Here is a 25,417-nt window from a genome sequence, read left to right as displayed (position 1 = left end):
GCAAATGCTGCAGTGTATTTCTCAGGGACCAGTTCTCCCCTGGAAAAGAACAGTCAAACAGAAGCAACACATCTTGGTTGTACTCCATTGCTGTGACTGTTATAAAGTTATAAGACCCCAGTGTTTGGCACATGGGGCACAGCTGAACGAAAATGGGTTTGATGAATTGTTGGTGACTGACTGAAATCCACACACGTACGGGTTATTTTAATTTAAGGAAAAAGGATTTTGTTTCTTTATCCCGTTACATAACTCTGGATCTATTCTCCCTTGAATACACAAGTGTGTTTATCATTAATCTTAAAGGGAAACAGTCACCCTTCAAAAACCTTTATATGTTTTTTAATGTTAGATCCCAAACGACTGGCTGTGAATTAAAGATGAAAACACATTGTTTATTTTCTAAATCAGATTACTTGAACCTCATTTTATGCACGGCTCTTTTACTGCTTTTCCCCAATAGCAACAGTGAAGAAAACAAGAAAGAAAAAGATCATTCTTTTGGACAGCACTTCCAAAATGCAAAACATACAGCTCACGCAGCACCCAGCAGAGCTGAGTCCCTGTTATTGCTTTTAGCTCACTTTTATGAAGCCGGCTGCCTTTCAGCTTGGAGACATTCTTTAATAATACCTATAGCTTTCATTCTGCGCCACATTCCACTCAAGGGTTTTAAATTGCTCAGGAGCTCTTGAAAATCCTATGGGCACGGGAGAGCTTTTTTATTTCCAGACAGCTGTCAGTTAACCTGAGACACCAGGGTGACCATTGGCGCCCAGTTTGGTCCCTCTGGGTTTGCCCCTCGTTTTAGGGATCAGCTCCTGTAAAGGAGGAGGCATTTCTAGACCTGCTTAGTGTTTTGGAAAGGCTTCAGCCTTTCAGATTTGCAAAGTGCCTCAAATTAACATGTAATTACCTCACTGTAAGGAAACGACCAGCGGAAGCAATTCCATAATGGCCAAGCATTTTCAAACATAAGCAAAATAGGCCACCAGTAGTATTAAATCACATTCTTAATAGAATATAAAGCCATTGAGGCTGCTTTTGAAGAATTCCTGTGGCTTTTAGTTTCCTGGTGTGTGTTGGTTCCATCATTGGCAGATTGACATGATGGGGGTGTACCAAAATCACAGGTCATGCTTTGACTTTTGTCTGATATTTTATGTACATATGATTTAAAGAGAGAAACTAAGAAAAAATTAACTGCCCAGACCATAATTTCATCTAAAACAAACTAAAGCTGCAACAACTGAGTGGATTGTGTGGATTAGTGAAATATCCCAATACGTAACTACAATAGCAACAATTCTGTTCCCTAGTTCAGTAATGCTTAAAATCTGCAATCCGGAGTCACTGCATGATGCTTAAATCCCCCATCAAATCTGCCACCCTTTTTTTCAGGCTCACAGTCTTTTGCCATCCAGGGGAACCCCAAAGGCTGCCATTGTATGGGGGTATTTATACAGGAAATCTATATTAATGCAGGGCACCTTTTAGCCATTCTTACCTCTGTCCTTCCTTACAGACAGTGAGTGCTCTTAGAGTTCTGCCTGGAATAAAGTTTGTTTTTTTCTTAATGTTTATATGTAAAATCTTAGCAATCCCTGCCAAATCTGTCTCTTGTTGTTGCCTTGGACCTGAGTTGCATTCCCTTGGGCAGGGACAGGTTGAGAAGAAAGAAAGTTTTTTTCCTTAAAAAGGAAACTCACTTTAATTTTAAAGGTTTGCTGATCTTGTGTCCTGGTGTGATACCCCCCCTCCATCCTCCTCACATGATAGAAACATGATCTACCTCTGCCATATGCTTGCATTAATACGCATCCATGTGCAAAATGAGGCATCACTGCCCCTTGAGACCTCCTTCCCATGGTGCAGACACAGCGAATCCCTCCCGACTTCTGTGCCATCTCAGTAGATTTCCACGCACCAGAGCCAAGCTGGGGATTTGGCCCAGTGTCTTTTTTAAAACCTGTGACCCAGACGTGGAGATTAAAGACGAGTTCTGTTATTGGATTAAACAGATACAAGAGGTGCTCACAATATCAGCACCTAACACCTTAAAACTCCAGACAGGAGATCTGCATGCGAATGGGGAATATAGTCTGTAGGAAGGAGGCAGAACACAAAGGAAGACCACTGCTAAGCTGTGCCTTGGACAGGTGTGCAAAACCCAGCCACAATGGGTGATGTGCAAAGCACAGGAGCATTGTATCCTGGCTTTCTATAGCATCATACTACCAGATATGCATTAGGTCTGGTATACACATAATTTGGACTATATCAACCTGAAACCAAAGTGGTTTGTGCCAAATTTATTCCAGTTTGGTGAACGTTTTCATGGTGTGAAGTTGAAGGGGAGACTCTTGGCTCTGCTATTCATGGCACCACCGTGTATTGAAATGAATGGAACTGCAGAACTAAAAATAGCAATAGATTAAAGCCAGACCATCAGTAAAAGGACAGTAATTTAAGGCACTGTTTACATGCTTAATATGATGCACATGCTTATGCTTTGCAGTTCGGGCTCTGACTTGTGATGTCAGTTACATAAGAGCTGGAGGAGGCATTAGTGGTGCCGTTCCCCCAAACACTCTCCAGGCTCCATTGCAGAAGTTGCGCTGTCTCGTAATGAAACATCAGGCAGCGATGCACATATTCATGACACCAGAGCACTAATTAATATCATTGTTCCCCTCAGTTCCAGGTACTGTTTACACGCTACTGATTTCAAAACAGCTTGGGCTGGTTTTGTTCCTTCCCCCAAACATTTCTTTTTTCCCAAACACAGCGAGCAGCCACGTGCTGCATGTGGCTGATTCTTCTTTATTTTTTTCTAAAGAACGAGGAACAACAGGACAAGAGAGAGCCAGAGACAGAAAATACAGGCTTTGATTCCTCTAGAGAACTTGAGCAAAATGTTCCGCTGCTGTCAGTGGTACAGCTGTGCTGGCAGGAGCCGCGGTACAGATGAGGCTCCAGCCGCTACTCGTGTTTTGCTGCCGCTTCCTTGTCGGCATCGAGGCATCCTCACTGCAGCTGAGCAGGTGCAAAATGCTCTGCCTCGTTCCCCAGCACGGCCGTGGCCGCCTGGGTTTGTGGTCCTTCGTGGAGTCTCACAGGGATGCCCGCGGATGCTGAGCTGCAGTACAACAAGAAACTTGATTCATAAGGCGTAGGTGGCAGCATGCACTACATCGTGTAATTAGTTTAAACCAGTCTGTCAGAGCGGATAGCTCTTCAATTAGCTGAGTCTATCTTACACCTGTATCTATCTTTCAGTCTGAGGTCTGTTCATTTTTCCCACCAGCTCGGTGCTGGGAAATCGGGGAGTGCTCCGAGTCGTGATGCTGTGGCTGTGACACACTGCACCTGGTGTCCTGCCTGCAACGGAGCTTCTGCATGAACTAGCCGATGAAATCAGCTTTTCCTAGAGATGCTCTCGAGGCTGATGTGATGGAATTTGGTCCCCTCACCATCCGGGGCGTAGGCGAGGGGCTCCATAGGTGCTTCTCACTGAGCACCGTACCGGTGGTGTGGGAAGGTCTTGTCAGTGTCTGGGACAGCCTGACGGCAGGGCTGGGGGCAATGTTTGCTCCTTTTGGCTCAATCCCTGCTGCTCGCAACATGCGAGACTAGCACAGGGGGATCTCTTTATTTGCTACTCTGCCCCTGCAGTGTGAGCGGTATTTTACAGTGCAGCGCATCTCAGTCTTTCGCAGGGGCTGTATTAAAATGCTTAGAGAGCCTACATACTGCCGTACCCTTTTATTCACGACAGGAGATGAGGGTAGGAGAGCGAAGAGCCATCTCTGAGCCACATCCCCGTCCGACTCTGAGGAAAGCACCACAGGCTTTCGGAGAAACGAGAGCCAACGCGGGACAAACCGCTGCTCTGCTCATTTCTCCTGCAGTCACTCCACCGCACTTTGTCGTGCGGCCGAAGCCGGGCGGGGAGGAGGCAGAGAGCGGCGCCGCCGGGTCCGTGCCGCTCCCCAAGCACCTGCCGGCCGCGCTTCCTCCAGCAAGAGAGGGTCGCCCCGAGCACATGATGCCCCCCCAGCCCACACGGAGAGACACCGGGCCGGGGAGCCCGAGCGCCCGCCGTCCTCCCGGGTAGCGCGGCCGGATGCTTTGTCTGAGAGAAGGGCGCTCTTTGTGCGGGGATGGAAAAAAAAAATAGCAACAGACGAGAAACGAAACCCTCGCGCGGAGCCCTCGGGCAGCGGGTGAGGCTGCGGCCGGGAGCACGCGGGGCAGCGCGGGGGGGAGAACCGGCCCCGGCCCCGGGCGGCTGCAGCCGCTGCCCAGCACCCGCCCGCCCCTCCCCGCCGCCCCGCGGCCGCCTGCCAGCCCCAGCTCCGCCGCCGTGTCTGCGGCATGGCCCCTCCTCCCCCACACCCCTTCCTTTAGGCTCCCCCCTCCCCAGCAAAGAAGAGGCCGTGCCGGTGTTTTTCCACTCAGCAGGATGGGTGATGCTCAAAGCTCCCTCATTAGACAACAGACACGAGAGGTCAGGAAGAAAGCGCTTATAAATTACCGTTTCCTCCCGCTCGGCGCTGTTAGTCGCGCCGCACCGCTCCGCCGGACGCTCCGCACGGCCGCAGGGGCGCAACGGCGCGCAGGCACCGCGGGCAGCTGCGGACGCAGGTAGCGGCACCTCCCGGGAGGGCGGGCGGTGGGGCAGGAGCGGAGCTGCGAACAAAGGGCGGCCGAGCCGAGCCGTGCTACGCTGCGTTGAGCATCTCCGAGCGGAGCCGAACCGGGCCGGCAGCGCCCTGCCTTTGTCCGCGCTGCCTGCGCGTTCCCTTCCCCCTCCGTGTATTTATTTGCTCTTTCTTCGGCTCTCAATCCCCCTCCTCTCCCCGCAGCTGTCTCGTTACCCGGGTGGTTTTATTTCTCCTCCAGCGGTTATTTTCATCCCCCCTCAACCCCTCCCCATCACCACCTTGCGTTAACTTTTTCTCGAGATAACAGTTTGTAGCGGTGTAATTTCCCACTTGCTGGCGGCCCTCCAGCGCATCTACGGAGCACGCTGCTCTTTTTCGCCCTTTTTCTCTCGCCTTCCCCTCCCGCTCCCACTCTGCCCGCTGTGTTTTTTCTGGCTGCCGTGCACTAACCTCGAGTTCAGAGGCTGATACAGGCGATGCCGCATCTGATGCTCGTGGGCCTACCTGGTGGGTGATACCGCTGCTGCTCTGCCTTTGCTTTCCTCCCCCCCCCCCCCCTTTCTTTTCCTTTATTATTATTTTTATTTTTATTTTTTAATTTTCTTTTGCATTTTGGCCAGCTAAAATCAAAGCTGTGGTAGGGTTGGGGCTGCACAGGGCACTGTGCGGAGCTTAACGTGGGGCGGTGAGTCTGGGGTGATCAGGAGCCACGTTTCCCCCAATGGCTTCAGGATAACGACTGCCCATCTCGCCTCTCCCAGGCAGCGTGTGGGAGGACTTGCAAGGTTTCCATATAAGAACATGGGAGAATTTATTTCACGCGGGCAAAGAAATGTGCGGATTGTGTGTTATTTAGGAAGCAGAAGGCAAGCTGTGTTGTTCTTAGGCAGCTCCGAAAGAGGAACAACTTTGTATTTAGAAAATGTAAAAGCTGATTTGTGGTGTTTAATAAGAGCTGCATTTAAAGGAAATCGCTGATGGAAGAAGCAGTGGGGGAAGATGCAGATAAACGCAAAGAAAAAGCTCCGCATGTATTCCAGCTCGGTTTGTGCCGAGGTGTAGAGATGGAGTTTTTGGTTCGTTCTCACTCTTTTAACCGTATTGGGAAAGGCATTAAGAAAATGCTGTGAGAGGAGCTGGTTACGTTAGAAGTGCTATTTTGGTAACTGCAGGATTTATTTTTTTTTTTGCCTGCGTGACAAAATGTTTGGGGTTTTGGATTAGCAGGAAAGCGAGGCAGCCTTGTCAGTGTAATTTGGTGCCTGGATGACAGTTGCTAGTGGTTGAGTTTGCACAGGGTTGGGAATAAAACAGCCCATTAAAACCTGCTGTCATGGAGTTTGGAGAGGAGAGGCTTTGGTGAAAGCCTTGATGTTTCTGACAGTGGGGTGTTTACTTCAGGGTTAGGATTTGGGTGAGCTCGCTGCTTATTCTCATTGTCTGCATTTGTGTGAGCACTGCAGAGAGATTTCCCTGTCACAGTGGTGCAGTGGTGGGGTTGTCCAGAGGGTCGTTTGGTTTTTATTAAAGAAAAATGTGAGTAAGGGAAGCAGGCAGCATCAGGACAGAGTCACTCATCCAGTGAGAGGGAGTACGGTGGGGACTGAAGCTCGAGTGTGCCAGGAGGATGGCTTTGTTGCCTTGGTTAGGCTGACACTGTAAACTTTATTTTTGGCACTTTCAGAGATAGCATCTTTGTATTTCCTCTTCAACTGTCTCTTCCTTTTCTCTGCTTTGCATGTGTTTTTTTTCTCTCTCTCTTCATTTGCCTGCATCTCACCTTCTCTTTTCTCCTTCTCACCTGCTTTGCATTGCTTTGAGGCAGCACCCACTGGAGGGCGACAGATACCTGTCCCTGCGCTGCCCCGCGTGGGAAGGGAGCGGACCCCGCAGCCCGGGGGACAAAAGGCCGCTTCTCGCTGTCATTTATTAACCCGCATCTTTTATGTGCGGTACTGGGGGTGTTTGCTGCCGCACTTTGCAAAAAGCAGGAGCTCGCAGGTGGCACTGTGACACTGGGAGGTACTGGGATGGTGGCTGCGTGCTTGGGGTGCTGGGTGAAATAGCCCGGGGCTTTGTCTGTAGGAATTTTGGTCTGGAAATTCAGAATACAGATGCTGCTGTGTTTGGTTTTAGTTTACTTTTCTGCAGCCAAGAGCAGAGTGTTGTTGGTAGTGACTGGTTTGTAGCTTTTGAGGGGTTGCTTGGATGTTTCTTGCATGGCACAGGTGAGGTGTGTGGGCTGTGGCAGGAGGCTTTGCTGCATTTTAAATCCTCTATGAGAAGAGGTGCAGCTCTGCTGAAGAGAGGAAGGCACTTTGGGTTGGTTTGCTCTTTTTGCACAGAGCTTGTGGAAGCCTCTGTGCCTGAGCACAGCTGTTGGTAAAGCCTCAGGGGTGGATTTGTCTTACAGGTGATCACTGCAAATATATCAGTGAGTTTCCTCTTAAATCAATACTTTGCATAACCAAGACTGAGCTACATCTTGGTGGTCTCTAGCCAAGATTTGTTGGCTGAGTGTCTCCAAAGAAACCCTCAGGCACAAGACAGAAACAGGCTGCTGTCTCTCGGGCAGTGATGCCCACAGTACTTATCTCAGCACTCAGCAGCAAACCCCTGCTATTTTAGTTTTGTCCCTTCTCGCTTTTGCAGTACACTTGGTTTGGATAGAAACTGCCTGAAGGGCAGAAGGGGTACAGAAGGGGTATCCCTTTGCACTGGTGCCCTCCCAGGCATTTAGTCATATTCTGAAAAGCTTATGTTCGTTTGTTTCTTTTACATTGAACATATTACAATGCATGAGAATAGATGGGAAAGCAGTGGTAGTTAAGGCCTTTTGCAAGCAGTGCTTGTTTGATTGCTCATATTAATAAACTGTAGATCATTTAAGAAGTGCAGCTTTGACTAGATTAGCTACTGGGATTAGTGCATTTGACTTCTTATCACTGACTTCACTCCCATGAAGGGGGGCTGCTTGGAGGGCTGAGTCCTCATTGGGAAGAAAAGCAGGAGGATGAAAATTCAGTGATTTAACAATTGTTGAATTTCTCCCATAAATGCATACTTACTTGAATGCTCAGCTGTTGCAGTGCCATGGATTTAATTGATTTGTGCTAGCTGAGTATCATCCCAAGGCATGTAAACTCTAGGCAATACTCTTTAAATTACTTACAGAATAGCTAATATTGATATAAGATAATGTGGTAGAAATTAAACGAGGGTTGCCATTGTGCATTGTTCTTCCCTTTCCCCCCGAGGCAGCCATTGGAAGGTCTACCACGCTGCCAGCCTGTGATTCTGGAACAGTGTCTGGAGTCCTACAGCATCTGCTACGTTTCTGTCAGCCTCATTTCTGTGTGCATGTCTAGATTTCACACAAACAAAAAGCAGATCGGTACTGACTCTAAACCCTGCTCCAAGAGTATCCACAGATCCGCCCAGCTTGGCTGGTGGAAGGAAAGAGTGAATCAAATCTGCAACCAGCTGTAGGTGGGAAGCAGCAGGCAGATGGCATGCGGCTGTGTGAGGGTGGCTGGTAGAAGCCATGTGCTGCTGGGCATGCTTGTTCATTTCAGCAGTTACTGGATTTCCTGTTGTGGTTCTTTGTTGCCCAGCCTAGAGGAGTGCCTTTGGCTGCAGGACGTGGGTCTGAGTGCAGCTGGTGCTTGAGTGTTGGTGTGGAGAAACGATGGTGCCGTGCCAAAGTGCAGCAGCAGCACCCAGGGTTGAGGTGTGGGGTAGGAGGGCTGCATGCAGGTAGGAGAGCAGTCCTTATGTAGAGCCATGGGTGTTGATCAGCAAAAATGTTAAAAGCTCGCTATTTTTTTGCTTCAGATCACGTGGCATTTACATTTTATTTCACTGCTGTGGTGTAGTTCCCTTACTCTTGAAACTGATCTAGGGAAATTTTCTGCACTGTTTTACACTGAATGAAACAGATGAGAAACAGCCTGATCTGACACTGTTACACCTTCAGTGTCTTGATGTTCTTCAAAACTAAGCTCACACAGGAGGAATTTAGGGAGCTGTTTGCATGCTGATGCTATAACATGCCTGATTTGTCTTCCAGAACCCTTTTTTTTTTCCTTTAAAATATATTTTTTTCCTTTTCTTTTTCTCTTCTTATTTCCAAACAGGAAGAGAAAATCCACTCTGGAGAGACTCTTCTTCACGTAAGTGTTATTTATGTTTGTTTCTAAAATTACAAAAGGCTTATAAAGATGATTAAAACGTTCCAGTTCTGAACATTTGCCATCTGTTCATAGAAACCAAGTGTAGAGCATGTAAAGATAGGCTGTAGTTACACAGCAATAATGCTCAGCAACTGTTATCTTAAATCTATCTGTGCTGTTCTTCTGTGCATATCGCTGCAGAATTTAGATACTCTGCAGGCATTTAAGTAGCATGCCTGTAAAGCTGGTGTGTAAATCCCAGAGGGGCAACATTACAGTGGTAGTGGAGGTCGATGGGTGAGAATTTGCTTTAGCACCTCGAGTCCCTGCCCCACAAACCCTATGACAAGTATCAGCTTCTCCACCTTGGATTCTACAAAATCCAAGTTCTGTCTGTAGAGCCATTTGTTTGCGTGCATGTGTGTGCATGTCTCTCTGTGTGTAAGAAAGTGTGGATATGTGTGTTTGGCCTCAAATAGCACATACAGGTATTTCAGGCCTTTTCTACAACCTGTGGTGGTACCCATTAAAATAAAAATAAATGTCACTGTTGATTGGTGAATACTGTTGCAAATGTTTTGTGAAAGCATTTGGCTCCAGATTGGACCCTCGGTCTGGAAGAGCCCAGTACAGTATTCTTCATGGGGCAAAGAAAGCTGCACATCCTAAAAACTAAACAGTTTTCTCCACACCACGTAGTGATTTGGTTTCCTTGCAGATCTCTGATTTGGAAACTCTGAGTAGCCTACTAAGCTCTGCTCCGGTATTTCTTCCTAGTAAATAAATCTGATTAAACGTTTTGAGGGGCTGCATAGATGAAGAGTCTCATTGCTTAATGCAAAATTAGCTTAGCAAGGAAAATGACTGCATTGTTCCCAATGCAGGGCCCGCTTTGCATAACTCCGAAGCATGTACTGTGTCAAGTGGCATGGCAAGCCCACGAGCGCTCACATCAGGCTGATTTCCCACAAATCAACATCTATTTATTTATTTATTTTTGAAAAATAACACGTATCTCCGAATTGCAGCACTCCATTTATTGCTTGCATAGCTACTGCTGGTTAATATGTAGCAAAAACGCGGTGTGGTAACAAATGTTTTTTTGCTATTGTTGAGCTGGAATGTTAGTTCAGCTTCTAGATAAAAATGGCTTGCGCAAGGCGCCCTGATAGACCATGATTTCTGTGGCTTGTATGGTAGTTCCATAGGCAACCGTGGTCTGCTGTTCCCCTCCCTTTGCTTCCCTTCATTTTCCATGTCAGAGGTGGGGTTAGGTGAAGGCAGAGAGCTGGCGGCCCTTTGAACCCAGCAAAGCACGAGCATGCGGCCCGTTGCCAGTCAAGTCTCTGCAGCAAGCACTCTTTGTTCCAGTTGTGTTCCTAGGAGAAAAGTTGTAAGGCGCTTTAATTAATAGCTTTGAACAGTAAGTGTTCTTTGGCTGGTTTTATGGATATCGTAGGGCCATCTTTCTGGTGAAAAAGATGAGGTCAATGGTAAGAGGAAGGAACCCCCACAAAGAATTAAGGACTCATCCTTTCTTATAGCTTGAATCCTAGCTGAGGGTAGCTTAGGGGGCTGTGTGTTTGTCGAGGTACATGGTCATTTTTTAAAGGCAAAGGAGAAGGAAAAATAACAGAAGGCTTTTGATTATAGTCATTTTCAAGATTAGGATTTCATTCTAGCATAGGAAATTAAAATCTGCACGTTTTCCAGAGATTTTATGTGGGAAACAGTTGGGGGGGGGGGGGGGGGGGGGGGGGGAATGAAAGAAAGGAAGAAAGAAAAACACAACAAAAACCCTAACAAACAAAAAATACCTTTAAAAAAACCAACTCCCAACCAGAGAACCCAAACAGACAAACCCTACAGTAGTGGCTGTTTGGTGCCTGGAAACTGCAGAACGAGTGTGCAGCCCCATGCAGCACAAGCCTGAGGAGTTTTCTCTGGACATGGCAATATCATAAATAATCAGGAGCCTCTTAAGTCCAATATTTGTGCTCCAAAATGAATGAGCAGTGAAAGGTTTGTGGTCCATAGGCCATTTGTGGTGCAACCTTCCATCACCCGCTGTGGCTTTTCAACAGCTAACGGCAAGCTTTAAGCATCAGAGCCTCTCTCTTCTGGTTCTGTGCATGAAATATTACGACTTTGACTCAGTAACTCTACTTGTGCCTGTCTGTGCATCATCTCCCTTTGGCTTCTTCAACTGTGTGGGCTTCTGAAAGAGTTAAACCCCAGGGACGGGCCTAGCAAGGCTGTTGCAAGATGGTGGCCATGATGGGCAGCCATGCTTCTCCAAGCCTAGTCAGATGGGACCAACTCCTGAGGCGCTGAATGCGCTGTGGGGGCTTAGCCCATAAGTCAGTCACTATGACAGAGAGGACTTTTTGTGCCAATAACCAGCCATATGTAGTGGTAATGATAAGAAAGGGACCATCTTATTGTAGTCACTTTGCGACAAATACTACCACAATTCATTACTTTCCATCAGTGCCTCATCCTATGGAGGAATCACCACTGCCCATCTACATTGAGGAGGGGACAGAAGTCCCGATTGGTGAGTGCAGTTGGGATGGGATCTTTTTAAGGGGGGGTGTAATGGTACTTGGGGTTTATATTCCTCAAATTTGTGTATACCCATTTGTCTATGAAAAATTCTAAGGCTTGTTGCAAATGTTTTGGTTTTATTTTCTCAATGCAAGTGTAATTTAGAGCTCCTGAGAACTGATACATACTACTAAGTGTTGGTTCCCATCCAATCATAAGACAAAGCATGTGATTTATGCAGCAACTTCCATGCAGATGTCTTAACACAACGCTGAGGATGGCCACAAATATCAGAAAAGGTAGAGCCCACATCAGCCTTTGACTTCAGCATTGAGTTACTCAGAGTATTTCAGAATATTATGCCAGTTAGGTCAGCAGCTTTTGTCTTGCTCACACCGTCCTGCCTGCAGACTGACATTGCATACCCTGCTGAGAAGCCAGGAGAAGAGTTACAGAGGTTTGCAATTGCCTGTGTTGCACATCAGAGTGCTGCGCATCCCCGTGTCTGAGCTCTGGTGCAGATGTATCATCAGTACATGTATACCTAAGTTCAGTTTTGTTCTCGTTTTGTTTTGTGGTGTTAGTGAGGTTTTTGTTTGTTGTTTGTTATTGTTTTGTTTTGTTTTCAAGTAGGAAAAAAAGCAGTCTTTCATATAATCCATTAAGAAAACACTAAAAGATCAGTAAGTTGGTCTGTAGAGATCTTTTTGGACTATAGAAGGCTGAGACTACATCATTTTCCAGAGCCACTTATTCTTGGTTGCATTCAGTAACTGTGCCTTGGCTACCACCTGCAGAATCTGTACTGTTGAGCAGTTGTGTCTCTTCAAATAACTTTTTCTTACCTTAAACCCTGAATGTTTCCATCCCTACACTTAAGCAATCGCTCCTTGTCCTACTATCTTTTGAGCTAGATTAATTATGTGCCTCTGCACACAGTACTTTGAAGGTATTTTAGGTGGATCACAGCCCAGGAGTCTTCTTATTTATAGACCGTATTAATTTATCTGACTCTCACCTTACACCATTTTTTGTTGTCCTTTCTTGTATTTTCTTTACCTTTTCTATCTCCTTAGTAATCTGTGGAGACTGAACATTTCACACTATGTGTCCGCTGCAGTTGTTTTGACATGGCAGTTATGCTTTAGATTTCTCTATCACCCTTTCATATGGACATGTCCAAAAATAGCCTCCCCTCAGAAGCACCACATATAGAAACTAAATTAAATGGCTAATCTTACCTGGAGTCACCTTTAGGTCTTCCTTGGGTTCACAGTAATGTCACTGCTCTCCTGAGATGTAGGGCTTTTTATTAGCAACAAAGCCCCATCCCATTTCATGGCCACTTGGTTATTTTACCTCAGATTGATTTAAGACAGTATGCCTACATATTGAAATTAATGCTCTGGGATTTTTTTTCATTTTAAAAAGAAATTGTTTCTGTTTTATGATCTATAGAGCAAAGAAATACTAACAGTTTTGTAATATGGGTACCTATTACATCTGTCTTCAGCAGATTACCCCAGACTCCTTTTCCAGCTCCATCCTCCCTGTTTGCATACTTCCCCTTAGTTTTTCTTCTAGTTATAAAAAATCCATAAAGTAGAAAGTGACAGGTCTAGCTCTCTCCTTCACGTTATATGTTTTCTTCTTCTTAAACAGCTGAGATGTTGTTGCTGTCTTCCTTTTATGTATGCTATGATGTGGCCTTTCCACATCACGATTAACTTCTTTCTCACCTCCACTGGGAATGCAGTCAGCTGAACATCTGAACAATACCTGTCCCCCCTGGTAGAACCATCTGGTGGAAGCCCTGTGGTTGAACCATAAAGCTAACTTCTGTCCTGTCCTGGACCATTATATTGTCAGCTTGTCTGTCCCACTGCAGTGAGGAAACGTTGGTTGTTGAGGTGTTGGTGTCTGCATAAGGAAAAACCTACAAGGCTGGTGAATGACAAAACCATCTAACCAAAAAAACAACAAAAAAAAGAAAAGCCCAAAAAAACAAAAACACAAAACACAGCCCTGAGATTGGAAGGCTTTTTAGAGGGTGTTTATTCAGTGTTGCTGTGAAGGAGGTTTGTTGGATCAGGATCTGAAATGCAGCAATAGCTGTGAAGTTCCCAGATTGGGTTGGGAGATGCTGTTTTAAATACGTATCTGGACTGTCAGCAGTGCAAGTTGTAGTTGAGGGAGAATGAGTGGAAAAAATAAATGATGCAGAAATAAGAGGAAACCACAAGCTCTGGGTTTGGAGTTGGAACACCTGGCATGGGTCAGGGCTTTTATAATAGGTGTGTGCAGTATAAATGGTCAAGCTAGAAAGTCAGCTACAGAAGTCTGCTCTGGGTTTGGGTCTCAGTTCTGGTCCCCCTTTCCGTTCAGCTTGCTGGAGTGATCCACGTTCAGACTCTCTGTTTACACCTGTGTAGATCAGAATGGGACCCTTAAAAGAAGCCCTTCCTGAGTTCAGGCAGCAGGAAAAATGACACACGGTGCAGTTGTTAAAACTATTTAGCACAACTGTCACTTACTTTTAAAGCATTTGTTTGGAGAACTTAGATCATTTCCTCATCTAAAACACATTTTGGATAGTATACAACATGCTATGCTGTCCCAAGCCTGATGACTAGTTGTAGAGTGCTTTGTAACTTCTGTATTTATGAAATAAGTGGAGAAATCAGTTCTTTCTGAGTCTAAGTTTAACAACTTAATTATTTCAAGCAATTTAAAGAGAAACATAAATCTCACTTGTTTATTACAGCTGCTTCATGAAAACAGCAGCTAAAAATAATAGCTTATAATGAAAATCCAGCTAACATTATCATGCATTAACCAACAAATATGCTGCTATATGGGATCTGGCCAAGGGCAGCATTTCATTCTCTGGAAGGGAGGGTGTTTGCATTGAGGAGAAGGTGGTTACTACCTAAATGCTGTTTTTTATCTCCTTGTGTGAAATGAAGATGTCAACATCTCTGCATAGGTGAATAAGTCTTCCAATTGGAAGAAGGTCTGAGCTTCTGCACACTTCTGCATGCTTTTAACAGTTTCCCAAGTACATTCCTATAGGAAGATAGGTAAGCTAGGTGCAAACAAGCATCCCATTGAAAGATAAGTTAAGCAGTTCAGAAGATTTTAGGCGAAGGAATAGGCGGAGCAGAGTGTTATTCATCATTGCTGGTCAATAGTGGGAAATGGTTTCTAACTATGAGAGGTTTGTAAGGACTGGCTATAAGGAAGAAGGTTTTTACAGTAAGAGGCACTGGCACAGGCTACACAGAGCGGTGCTGGGATCCCCATCCTTGGAGACAGCCAAGATCCAGCTGGATGGGCTCTGAGCACCCAATGGTGCTGTGAGTGTCCCTGTTCATTGCAGGGGGGTTGGACCAGATGGCCTTTTAGGGTTCCTTCCAACTCAAATGATTCTGTGGTTCTATGGTTTATAAAGGAAAAACAACAACAACAAAAAACAGGAAGAAAATATTTGTACTGGCAGTTGCTGTATTTGAGCCATACAGAACATCACTGAGGGAGTAATTGCCTCCTTGGGGATCAGGGAGCAATAGCGCTGTAGGTTGAGATGTTTGTTTATGTTATTCCTTCCAAGTCACATTTTGAGACCTTAGTGTTGTTTAATATTGCCTGTCAAATTAGCTGCAAAGGCACACAAAATCAGAATCTTAATTCTCCACTGATTTACTCCAACAGAGCTTTGTTGATTCCAGCAGCATTGCTATTGCTTTATCACTGTACAAATAGAGTCAGAGCCAGCTCCCCTTGTTCAGGGATCAGTCCTACTGGCCTTGAACCCTGAGGCATGTCTGCAATAGATCCAAGTCCCTGTGCAGACAGTACCCCAGGAGTCTGCTTCTGATCTTACTGATGCACTTTTGCTAATAAATAGTGCTGCCTGAGTGGACTTATTTTAAATGTATACGAGTCTTACATAGAACTCGTCTGTGTAGGATATTTTCCCCCATTAAATCATCTCACTGTGATGGAAAACTCCATTAGCACTCTGAAACCATATTCTTCTAGTGGTACTCAGAGGTTGTGGTGTAGTCCAGGCTCATTTGAGTGATCTTGATTAAGGAAGAAGAATTTTCTTGTAATCACACTCACTTTCTTGTGCTGCTGCTCAGTCCCTGCTATTAAGCATCTCTGATGTCTCATTAGTGGTAAAATCTTTCCTGCATTTCCAGTGTCTTCAGATACACAGAAAGATGCTTTATTATTTTCATTTCATCCCTTGATAAGACAGTTAGAGCTGTTTGGTGTTTGTTTTTTGAAGCAGTCGGTATAGGAGGTGCAGCTATCTCAGGCAGGGAGAGCGTTCAGCACCTTGAAGAGAGCTGGTGGTGTCTCCAGGTTGCCTTCCCTTGTTAGGGAAGAGAACCATTGCTGTCATACATGCTTCTGGGTTTGCTCTTTCATGGGGTGCTGGCATGTGGAAAGCTTGATTTTTTTGCCAGGTACCGAGTGCCTTCTGCAAGGTATTGAGTGCTCTCCTATCCTTTGCAGCCAAAAAAGAATTGATTGCTCTTGGCATCGGGCAAATCTGGACCCAGAAGACCGCAGGTAGTATTCACCAGTTTTTTATGTGCTTTTGCATGCCAGAGTTTGTCTGAATTGATTTCCCTAGAGGCATTAAAGATGCTTGCCACTAAAATCATTGTTTTATATTTTGAAAATAATAATAATACAATAATAAGCATGACAATTATTTCATCGCCACAGGGAAATTAATTTTTTTTTAATTAACTACAGTCCATGTACCTATAAGCTCTTCAGATTCATTGCAAATGTGTGAGTTATACACCCTGACTCAACAACGTATTCCAGTTTATTGTGGAGCAGTGAGTTGCAGGACACATTGTGGAAAGCAATAACTGGCATGCGTTGTAATGTTCATTTGGGTGTTTATGTTTGGTTTTCTTCAAGGAATGTGTTTTTAGCTTGACCATAAAATGGATATTTTCTGATGTGCTGTCAGTAGGGACTGTTGCTTGTTTTGTACTTGACCTGGAGCTCACTCATTTGTCGCTCCCAGCACACACCCTCTATATCTGCTTCTTTCCGATGACTTTTGTTGTATACATGCAGTGTCAGAATATGAAGGTCGAGCTTTCCATTCAGTATTGACTTTTCACTTTGTGTCAGTCCTCTTCTTCCCTTCTATTTTAGTCTTCTTTCTTATCCCGATAGGAAAGTTCAGACTGGTTATTAGGAAAAAAGTGTTCACCTTGGAGGAGTGAATTACTGGGACAGGTTGCTTAGGGGCTGTACAGACTGCACTCTTGGAGATTTCAGAGCCTGACTGAACAAGGCCAGCTGCTGACCCTGCTGTGCTAAGAGCTTAGCCTATGTGGCCTCTGGAAACTCCTATATCCTAATTATTTTATGGCTCTGTTTAGTACCCAGTTCCTGTTCTGATTCAGCCATGCTGATGCACGTGTCATTATCTCAGCATGAAGGTCAGTGAAGTCACAGAGGTGTTACTCATGGATGATCAAAGCCAAACCTCCAATGAGGGCAGTAGGTGAAATTCTGGTATCTCCATGATTAGTTCAAGCAGCCTTGAAGAGAGTTCTGGAGTATCTGGGACTTAGTGGTCACCAGGAGTCCTCACTCTGCTGGTACGTGCCGCTCTCCTCATGCGGCCAGGGCCACGTGAGGGACTTAGCACTGCACAAAGCATCTGCTTCTCAGCTCAGCACCTTCCCAGCCCTGCAGCTGTCTGCCAAAGAGCTTGTGGTGTGCAGAGAGCCATCAGTGAGCTCCATAGGAAGGCAGGTTTTCATGTGTCAGTCCACATGCAAGCAAAAGGTGCCCTTTCTCAGAAGAGTGCAGTGCTCTCATTCACCCCAGCAGCAATGAGCTAGATCTTACCTACAGTATATAAGGGATCTCCAGTTGCTAAAATAATAATAATAAAAGAAATATGGGAATAGTTTTATTGAGTTGCTCTTCCCATACAGTCTTCCTGGATAATGTGATTTTTTTGTTTTGTTTTTAATCACCAAGATTCTCCCTCTCTATTATGTGTCCTCCTTAACTGATGTAGTGGGTTGCTCTTTCCAATGTGCAGAAGGCCTTGTGCCACACAGAGGAATCCAGCAGCATCACGTACCACCACTTGATCAGTAGAGTCAAGGGCCCCTTCTCCACTCCCCCCCCAGTACACAGGCAACAGATTGCAGTTCTTACAACAATATTCGCATAAAGAATATGACTGAATCACCTGGTTTTCTGCTCCTCCAAAACTTAACCAGCACAAAAATCCATAGAAGTGAACTGGAGAGTGTCCTTCTGCTTTCTAATGTTAGTTTAAATACGGACAGTTTATATGGCTCTCTCAGCTGTTTGCCATGCACACATCATTTATGGTGGAACTGCAAACAGTTTCCCACCCGTCTACTTACAGCTCTTTTGCACATGAAAGAAAGTCATGAAAAATAGTTGTCGTGATGAAAACGGCTTTGGATACTAAAGGTTAATGTGCCATGTTTGTTGTAAGCGTCTCTGCTGACATGAAATTGCATGAAGAAAGCATTCGTCCTCAGTGGTTCAGCTTTATGAACTGTATCTGAACTGGTAAACAGGAGTAGGGTAGGTTTACAGTAGTCAAGCTGGGGCTATAAAAGCAACATGCAGTGAAAGCCACCAGCTGGCTTTGAAAAGATAAATAAGAGCTGGAGAAAACTGCTCAGGTTGTTTGTATATTGTCATGCTCTGTTTGGGGATGCTTACCTGCAAAAGCCAGCAGAAAAGCAAGCACCTGTAGCCCACAGGAGTGACAGTGGTTGGGCTGTAGTCCTTGTGTCACATTGAGTCAGCCTTGCTGTTAGGAAATTCCCTGCAGGGGCAGCAGTGCCAGTGTGAGTTCAGCAGGGCTGTTGTCCCAGAGCTGTGTGGGATCAGGGCGTTGTTTGTGCTTGGTGTGGGCTCGGCACTTTGCAACCCGTGGTATGCAGAAGTGGTTTATAAGTTCTTTTCCCTGGAGAAGTGGAATATTTGTTCGGGTGCTGTCTGGTTTTCATATCTCTTGACGTAAAAGTGAACGCAGCTCTCTGAACTGATGTTAAAGATTGTCCATGGCTAAACAGAGCTGAAAGTACACCCCTACTGGAAGTCAGCCCGAACCGCATGGTGTTCCAAAGCGTGCTGGTTTAGCAATCCATACAGAAGTACTTACTTCAAACAGAGACCTTCGGAATAGATGAGGAGCGATCAAAACTGTGTGGATTTTGATCAGATCGTGTCCACCAGGAGGCCAGTAGAAACCAGTGGCCTTGCTTCTCACGTTCCCTACGTGCGGGGGCTGCGGCTGGAAGCCGTGCCAACGTTGGGCTGGGTTTGTGCAAACTGTGCCAGTGTCCAGCCTTGCAGGCAAGCACCTGGCACCAGCTGCATGCACAAAGCAAGCAAACAGCACAGTCTCTCCCTCTTTTTGTGCTTGTTAACAGACCTGATTTTCAAAATTGAGTTCTTTCTCTGAGCTCGTACATCAGTGCTGTCACTTCTCCTTTTAGTGTATCCTCGGCAGAAATCCCCTGCTCTCTGTTTTGCCCCAGCGTATCAGTAACTTCAGATTCATTTCCGCTGTGAAACTTCATGCGTTTCAAGTTTCTGTTCCATTTTTTTTTCTGGAGGGGAAGCAAACAACAACAGTATATTAAACCTCAGGGTGCTTAGGAAGTGTTGTGTGGCTGAAGTCCCTGCATGGGTAAAATCAGTAAATTTAAGGCTAAACTGAGAAGTAGAAGGTGTGTGTGTGTGGGGGGGGTGTAAGTAAAAAAAAAACCAAAAACCCAACAGGTGAGAATGGAGCGATTTATTCCCCAGAATAAGGAAATAATGAATTCATACATTGAATTGTTCATTTTCTTCACTGAATGGCTACTTGATTGTTTCTCCTCCACACACTGGGGCACTGCTCTGCCGTCGAGGCACGGAGATGGCTCTCAGACATTAACATGCATTGTAAGTGCCTTGCAGATGTGTCACGTACAATCAATACGTTATTAATCACATAGAAAAAATCCAATAGGCACAGCACACAGCACTGACTGTTGGAGTTCATAAGCTTTGTGTGCTTTCAGATTTTTTCTTTTTTAATAGCAGGATGAGAGACATGTCTTCATAGTCTTTCTGTGTGGTTTATTAGTGGCAATAGAACTTGTTTAATTAACACCAAGGCTTACTTGAGAATTGCAATCCTCTGAGCAGCTGAGCTTTTGAATCAAGAATAAGGTACAGAAACGCTTGTTCCCTTAGTTAAAAGTTGTGTAAGTGAAGGACGCAAGCTGGTTGAAAAATGAAGATGCACAGAGCTCATTGAGTTGTCCTTACAGTGCCCATCCTGCTTGCAAAGCCATCATCTTGGATACACTTGGATATACTCCTGTGTTTTGTTAAGATCCCTCTCTTAAAGATTAAGGCTTTGAGAAGTGGTATCATGCAGAGAATTAATGTTTTTTTTCACTTTGACAACGGGAGAGCTGGTACAGCAGAGAGCTCAGAAGGAAGCAGCAGGGAGCTGGTGCAGCTTTCCATACTCCTGACAGCCAGGAGCCTGCTTGCTGGTGCATCAGGGGGCATTAAATTAGGTCAGCTGTTGGCTTCATGTGAGCAAAACCAAGTGCTCACTGGATACTTTCCCACACATAATTACCAGAGCAGGGTACCAGGGATGAGCACTTTCCATTTGTTCTCCCTCCTTCTGCAACCCTTGCATTCGTAGACTCCTCCACGTTCCTTTATGTGATTTGGCCTTGGGCTTTCTTCTTTGAGGGGAGGACAGAACAGGAGCAGAGCAGCTCTCCAGTGCAGAATGCTTTTTTGGAGGGACTACAGGAAGAGCTGCAGCTTCTGGTTTCCATCTCTCTGAGTCTGGGAAGCATCATCTCTGCCTCATTCCTAGTGTGTAGGGACTGGGTCATGTTCCCACTGGAACCCACCAGGGTTTGCTCTCAGTGGGTCACCACTCTCCTTCTTTCCACCCCACACAACGGGAAGGGAGATTTTAGTTTTCTCCCATTGGGTTGATTGTAAGTGTTTTATTCTTTCAGACAAAGAAGTATAGCAAAATGAGTATCTAGAGCATTACATGACAACAAATGTTCTGCTGCTGAAATCCCAGCAAAGATTCCAAACTTTACAACAGCTCTGAGCTGTAACGAAGTACCTGTTAGAACTGTTTGGAAAACTTGAATAGAAATGTCACAGAGCAAAAGAGTATGAGGGGAAAAAAAGATCTCTCTTGACCAAATCACTACTGATGAAAAAGAAATTGCATTGAGCTTTGAGATTTCCTTCCAAAATAGACTTCAGCTTCATGAAGCATTTTCCTCCTGGAACGTTTTCAGTAGCAGATTTTCCAGTCAATGTGTGGTAGGGATAGAAAAAGGAAAGATGAATAAATGAAAAGGGAGATGGCGAAAGCTGGAGGGAGAACTGAGCAAGAGGAAAGATGAATTGATAGATGATTAAATAAATATACTTACCCAGGGAAAAACAACCAGGAAGAGAGGAGTCCATTAAAGACAAAGAGATTGAGTGAGAGGGAGCTGAGGCATTGCTAGTGTGTGCACTAAGGGAAAGGACATCATTTTTCAGAAGGCATAGATGTTTTGTTCGATGAAGGAGCTTGGATATGAGTTAAGGACAATAAATGAAGTCAGATGTCTTTTAGGTACCAGTGTGGCATCCAGGGCTGCCAAACAGGCTTTTTCTTTTGCCTATCAGGAAGACTTGCACTAAGGCCATAAATTTGATCAAGGGGCTGTTTATTTTAATCACATATTGATTGGCTTAACCGCAGTGCTCCTTGAGGGAGGGAAAGCTGTCAGCCTCAAAATTTACGTCTTTCAAAGTTCCAAGTAATCCTAGGGAATGAGCCAAACATGGTAAATGCAGTTTTATTTGGACCTGGTTCTACTGCTTTTGAAATCAATACCAGCTTCTCCATAGCCCTCAGCAAGAGCTGAAGCTGCTTATTCAAAGAGTAGCTCCTCTGATCTAGTGATCAGGACATCTGGTTCTGAAATAATAGTGAATATAAATATGAAACTCAAAGAAAGAAACTGAGTAACAGATAAAGGGAAGCAGGCTGAACTTGGTGGAAGAGGGTCATTGAAAGCAAAAGCAGTGCATCACGCTGCAAAAATAGTCCCAAAATCAGCCATACAGACATGCAGTCATTCCTCAGGCAGATTTCCCATTAAGGTCAGAGCTACTCTGTGTATATACTTTGCTTTTAGTTTTCTAATGGCAGAAAGAGCTATGAAACAAATATTCAGTCATGAGTCTAGTCACAAATTGAGTATATCCAATCCCTATTCAAAGTTTATATGTAGGGACCAAAAAAGAAGTAGCTCCTTTGCTGTGGTTTATGATCTTCAGATACAAGACATGCATTTTTAGCACGCACAAATATTTACAAATGCCTATCTGTGTGTACAGGCAGACTTTGGTTTCTGTGTATCCATCGGAGCTTGGAAAACCACTTGTTTGAAGACTTGATTTGTAAGGATTATTGAGCGAGGTAAGCTCTGTGATGAGTTTGTCCTTGGGGCTCCTCCTGGGAGGTGCTACCCTACATCGGTCTCCTATCTCTGGCTGTAAGAAGCTTGGAGCTGATCATTACTGTAATCCCAGAGCAGAAATCAAACAGTGTATTTTCAGATGTGTGATCTGGGGGTTGTCTATCTAAAAAAGTCCATGGGTCAGCAGTAATGTGAGTTGGGTCCTTCTGACAACCAGCAGGTCCTGGTGGCCTTCCTCCATGTGCATGGCTCACCATGAGGCCCGTGCCCAGCCTCCCCCTTCCCTTACCCTCTCATTTTTTTCATGTTACAAAGGATTACGTTTCAGTGCCAGTGTTTTTTAAAGGGTACGGGTTATCTGAGGCACAGGCTGTACGTGCAAAGATATGATAGCTGTATCATGGCAGGTGACCCAGGTCAAGTTAGCTGTGAAAGCTCTCTCCTTATGGATAATCTCATGGTATTTTCAGGGACTGCCATGGAGGTCAGCAGGAGGGCTGGGGTTGTCACAGGGGTATTTCCCATGAGGAAATCCCTGCCCAGGCACACAGGGCACACGTGTGATTCTCCCAAGTAGCCCCTGAGGTGCTCCTGACTGTGCAGGGAACAGATGTTTGAGATGTGCAGCAAGGCCGTGTTTGCACCCTTGTTCTGTTTTTCCACATTTTACCAGCATCGATTTGATCATCAATAACTTTATCCTCAGTTAATTAGGGTTTGTACCAGTGCATGTGAGAGCAGGCTCTAGGCTTGGCTCCCCGTGCTGTTGGGTCAGGCTCTGGCTGTTGGGCTGCCCTCAGCCCAACAGCACACTGCAGTGGGCAGACCTGGCTGCTGCTCTTTACTTATCCCTATTAAGTTCATCAGATGCAGACAGAGCTTCCTGGGGCCATCCAAAGCTTCCTGGAGGGGGTAATCTCACAGGCAGCCGTGTCTCTTGTAGGCAGACGTGTGTCTCCAGAAGGCAGACATGTGCCTCCAACTTGGATCGCTCCTTTTGGACTATGTGGTTATAACAGCATTTTCTTACAAAATATTTCCTTGGGGGGTCAGATGGACTTAGATCTCGGATACCATCCCGACTAAGTGATACAGTAAAAATAACCTATTATTCTCTGGTTCTGACCTGGGCGGTGACAACATATTGTTTCAGCATCTCTGTCAGACTGTTTCCCTTAAGAGCCATTTAAACCTCACCCAGTGGGACATAACCAAAGGAAATGAAACTCCAACCCCCATTAAGGAAAAAGACAATGCCTTTCACTAAACAAACTTTATTTTCTTGGCTTTTCTTCGCCAAGGAGAATCGCCCGTACCCCCCACCCTTGCAGCCTTTGTAGACAGTTCCTGTAATTGGGAATGGCTGGGTGGACACCAATGGTTGGCAGCAGAGGGGGATAAATCCGACATCCCTTGAACGTGACATAGACTGGGACTGCAGTCCCAGGTGGCTGCTTATCGTCAATTCCTATGGTACTGGTCAGCCGTACGTGCCTGCCAGCCACAGCTGCCGGCCCTCGAAACACAATTGGGTTTTAGCAAGACTAGATAAGAGATACAGAGCAAAGCTGGGCTGTTACTAATTTTGTGCAGGCATTAGATCACTACTGTACTCTGGCCCGCTAACCAAAGCTGGTGACTTGCATCACAGCTGTGGTCGTCTTTTGCATCAGGTGAAATAGCCACCCCAATAGCAAACATGGGTTTGAGGATTTGCCATTTGCGTGCTAAGAGAGGGATCACTTCTGTCTTCACACTCCACCTAAGGCTGAAAGAAAATTTACACTCAGTAATTATGTTTTTGAGCATATCCATTAATCTGGAGTGCTTTAGGACAAATTGCAAATCTTTCTTAAATGCAGTTACAAAGCAGGCATCTGAGAAAGTGCCTTTTCACACGTGGTCTGCAGGTAATTAGGACAAACCACAGGGTGATCAGCTTGTCCCAGGGAGAGTTTGGGCTACAGGTTGAGAAGTGTTGCACTTTCTGTATAGCACGGAGTAGCATTTGGGTCAAAGTCAGTCTGCAGTGAGGAGAATTAGAGCTGGCAAAAAGGAAGTGAAGAACTCTCTATTGCAGGATAAAAGTTGATGACAAAAAAATTGCAGCCCATGCACAGTTTTTCACCTTAGGGGTGGCTAATATCTGTAGTTCCCCTTGTTTTCTGACATGCAGGTTCTTAATGCGCCCAGTGCTCAGTTTCAGGATATTTCCAGTATCAGCCCCCATGAGGAGCAGTTAAGCTCCAATTTCAAATCTTAATCCTGCAGGGATCTATAAATGTATGTGTCTCTTTGCCCAGTTAAGCAGGTTTATGGCTGTCCCAGCAGCTCACCGACAAATTCTGATAAACTAAAGAGTGTCCTAAGCACTAGGTGTGAGTTGTGCTCTTTTGGACACTTTTCTTCCTGTGCTGATGGGTGTTTCAGTAACCCCTGTGAAGAACAGCTTCTGTACGAGACAGCTCATACTCCCTCCTTTCCTCAGCCCAGAATAGACTGTCGCCTGATGGTTATGACATTCTCCTGCCAGATGAAAGATATGGATTTGAGCAGCACAGGCAGCAAAAGGGAGTGAAATTAGATTTTCTCCATGCCAGGTTGATGTTCCATCAGGGGCAACATCAATCACCTTGTCAGTCCCTCTTTGAAGAGAAGTGCGTACAGTTCCTTTTTAATTTCTCCCACAAGTGATGACTGCAGGGGATGCTGCCGGGTGAAGCCTGTCTGGGACTGGCATTGAGGTGTTGGTGTCCCAGGGAGGTGTAGGCTGGTGCGGATCCCTCTTGGCTGAACCTTGCACGACACAAGGAGCATGAGTTAGCTGGGAAATAATTCCCCAGAGCAGCTAGGTGCCTGAAGGCTCTTGCAGTGCTGGCCTTACCGTTTGCATTCAGTCACTGCACTGCTTTGCCCCATACCTTGCCTCTAACAGGAGTCAATAAGAGTTGTTTGAGAGGACTGTGTGTCCTGCCCTATACCCATAGTGGGTGATGGAGATCCACCACTCTGTTGGTAACTTTCTCCTCCCGTGAGCTCTCTCTGCTGTTAACTAAGAGGTATTACAGTTGCCTGTAGCTGCAGTCAGCAGTGGCCCATTTTAAAAACAATAGAAAGTCATAATGATTAGCACTGGGGAGATTAAAGTTCCTTTTTAGATCGTGGCCTGATAGGCAACTGCTGTCGCAATAGCCGCTTTGCGAAGGCTGCAGATATATCAGTGGGGCGAATGTTGAGCTGCTGTGGTGCTGAAACGTTAGCCTGCTGAATCTTTCCATGGTGCATGGAAAGATTTACGGGTACAGTGATGCATATCTATCTCAGAATCATGTTCGGATTAAAAACTTCCTGCAGAGCTAATGTCAGCACAGGTTTCAGGTCACTGCTACAAGCTAAATCAGGTTAGAGATCAAAACCAGCAGGCAGGTAGGAGGCTTGCAGCTATCAACTGGGATAATCTGAAGCATGATTTTTTATGGCT

The 25,417-nt window shown here is 45.4% G+C and overlaps 1 protein-coding gene and 1 long non-coding RNA gene across 40 annotated transcripts in view; one reads left to right on the top strand and one right to left on the bottom strand.

Moving 5' to 3' along the window:
- The window catches only part of SLC6A6 (solute carrier family 6 member 6), a 116,781-nt gene that overhangs the window by 57,049 nt on the left and 34,315 nt on the right, over positions 1 to 25,417 (top strand). For 8 of the 39 annotated variants that reach the window (XR_014934834.1, XM_085516858.1, XM_085516857.1 and 5 more), the window contains 3 exons: positions 8,804 to 8,839; positions 11,331 to 11,396; positions 15,911 to 15,967. The exons of 1 other annotated variant lie outside the window; for it this stretch is intronic. Coding sequence is in view for 20 of the 38 variants with exons in the window: in XM_085516849.1 (XP_085372975.1) it covers positions 8,804 to 8,839; positions 11,331 to 11,396; positions 15,911 to 15,967 (159 nt within the window). In the remaining 18 variants the exon portion in view is untranslated. Of the gene's footprint in view, positions 1 to 4,399; positions 4,511 to 4,555; positions 5,175 to 6,563; positions 6,690 to 8,803; positions 8,840 to 11,330; positions 11,397 to 15,910; positions 15,968 to 21,853; positions 21,936 to 25,417 lie in introns of those variants that run through there. 30 more of the 39 variants (XM_085516865.1, XM_085516863.1, XM_085516851.1 and 27 more) reach the window with 23 other exon arrangements.
- On the bottom strand, positions 327 to 4,678 carry LOC107319820 (uncharacterized). Its single transcript, XR_001557957.2, has 2 exons — positions 4,538 to 4,678; positions 327 to 3,139 (listed from the first exon to the last, which is right to left on the bottom strand). It is a non-coding gene; the product is annotated as an uncharacterized LOC107319820 (long non-coding RNA).

This window comes from Coturnix japonica, chromosome 15 (genome assembly GCF_054131305.1).
Source record: "Coturnix japonica strain WE chromosome 15, WE-NBRP24, whole genome shotgun sequence".
Taxonomy (NCBI): Eukaryota; Metazoa; Chordata; class Aves; order Galliformes; family Phasianidae; genus Coturnix; species Coturnix japonica.
This window is presented reverse-complemented; position numbering and strand designations above follow the sequence as displayed.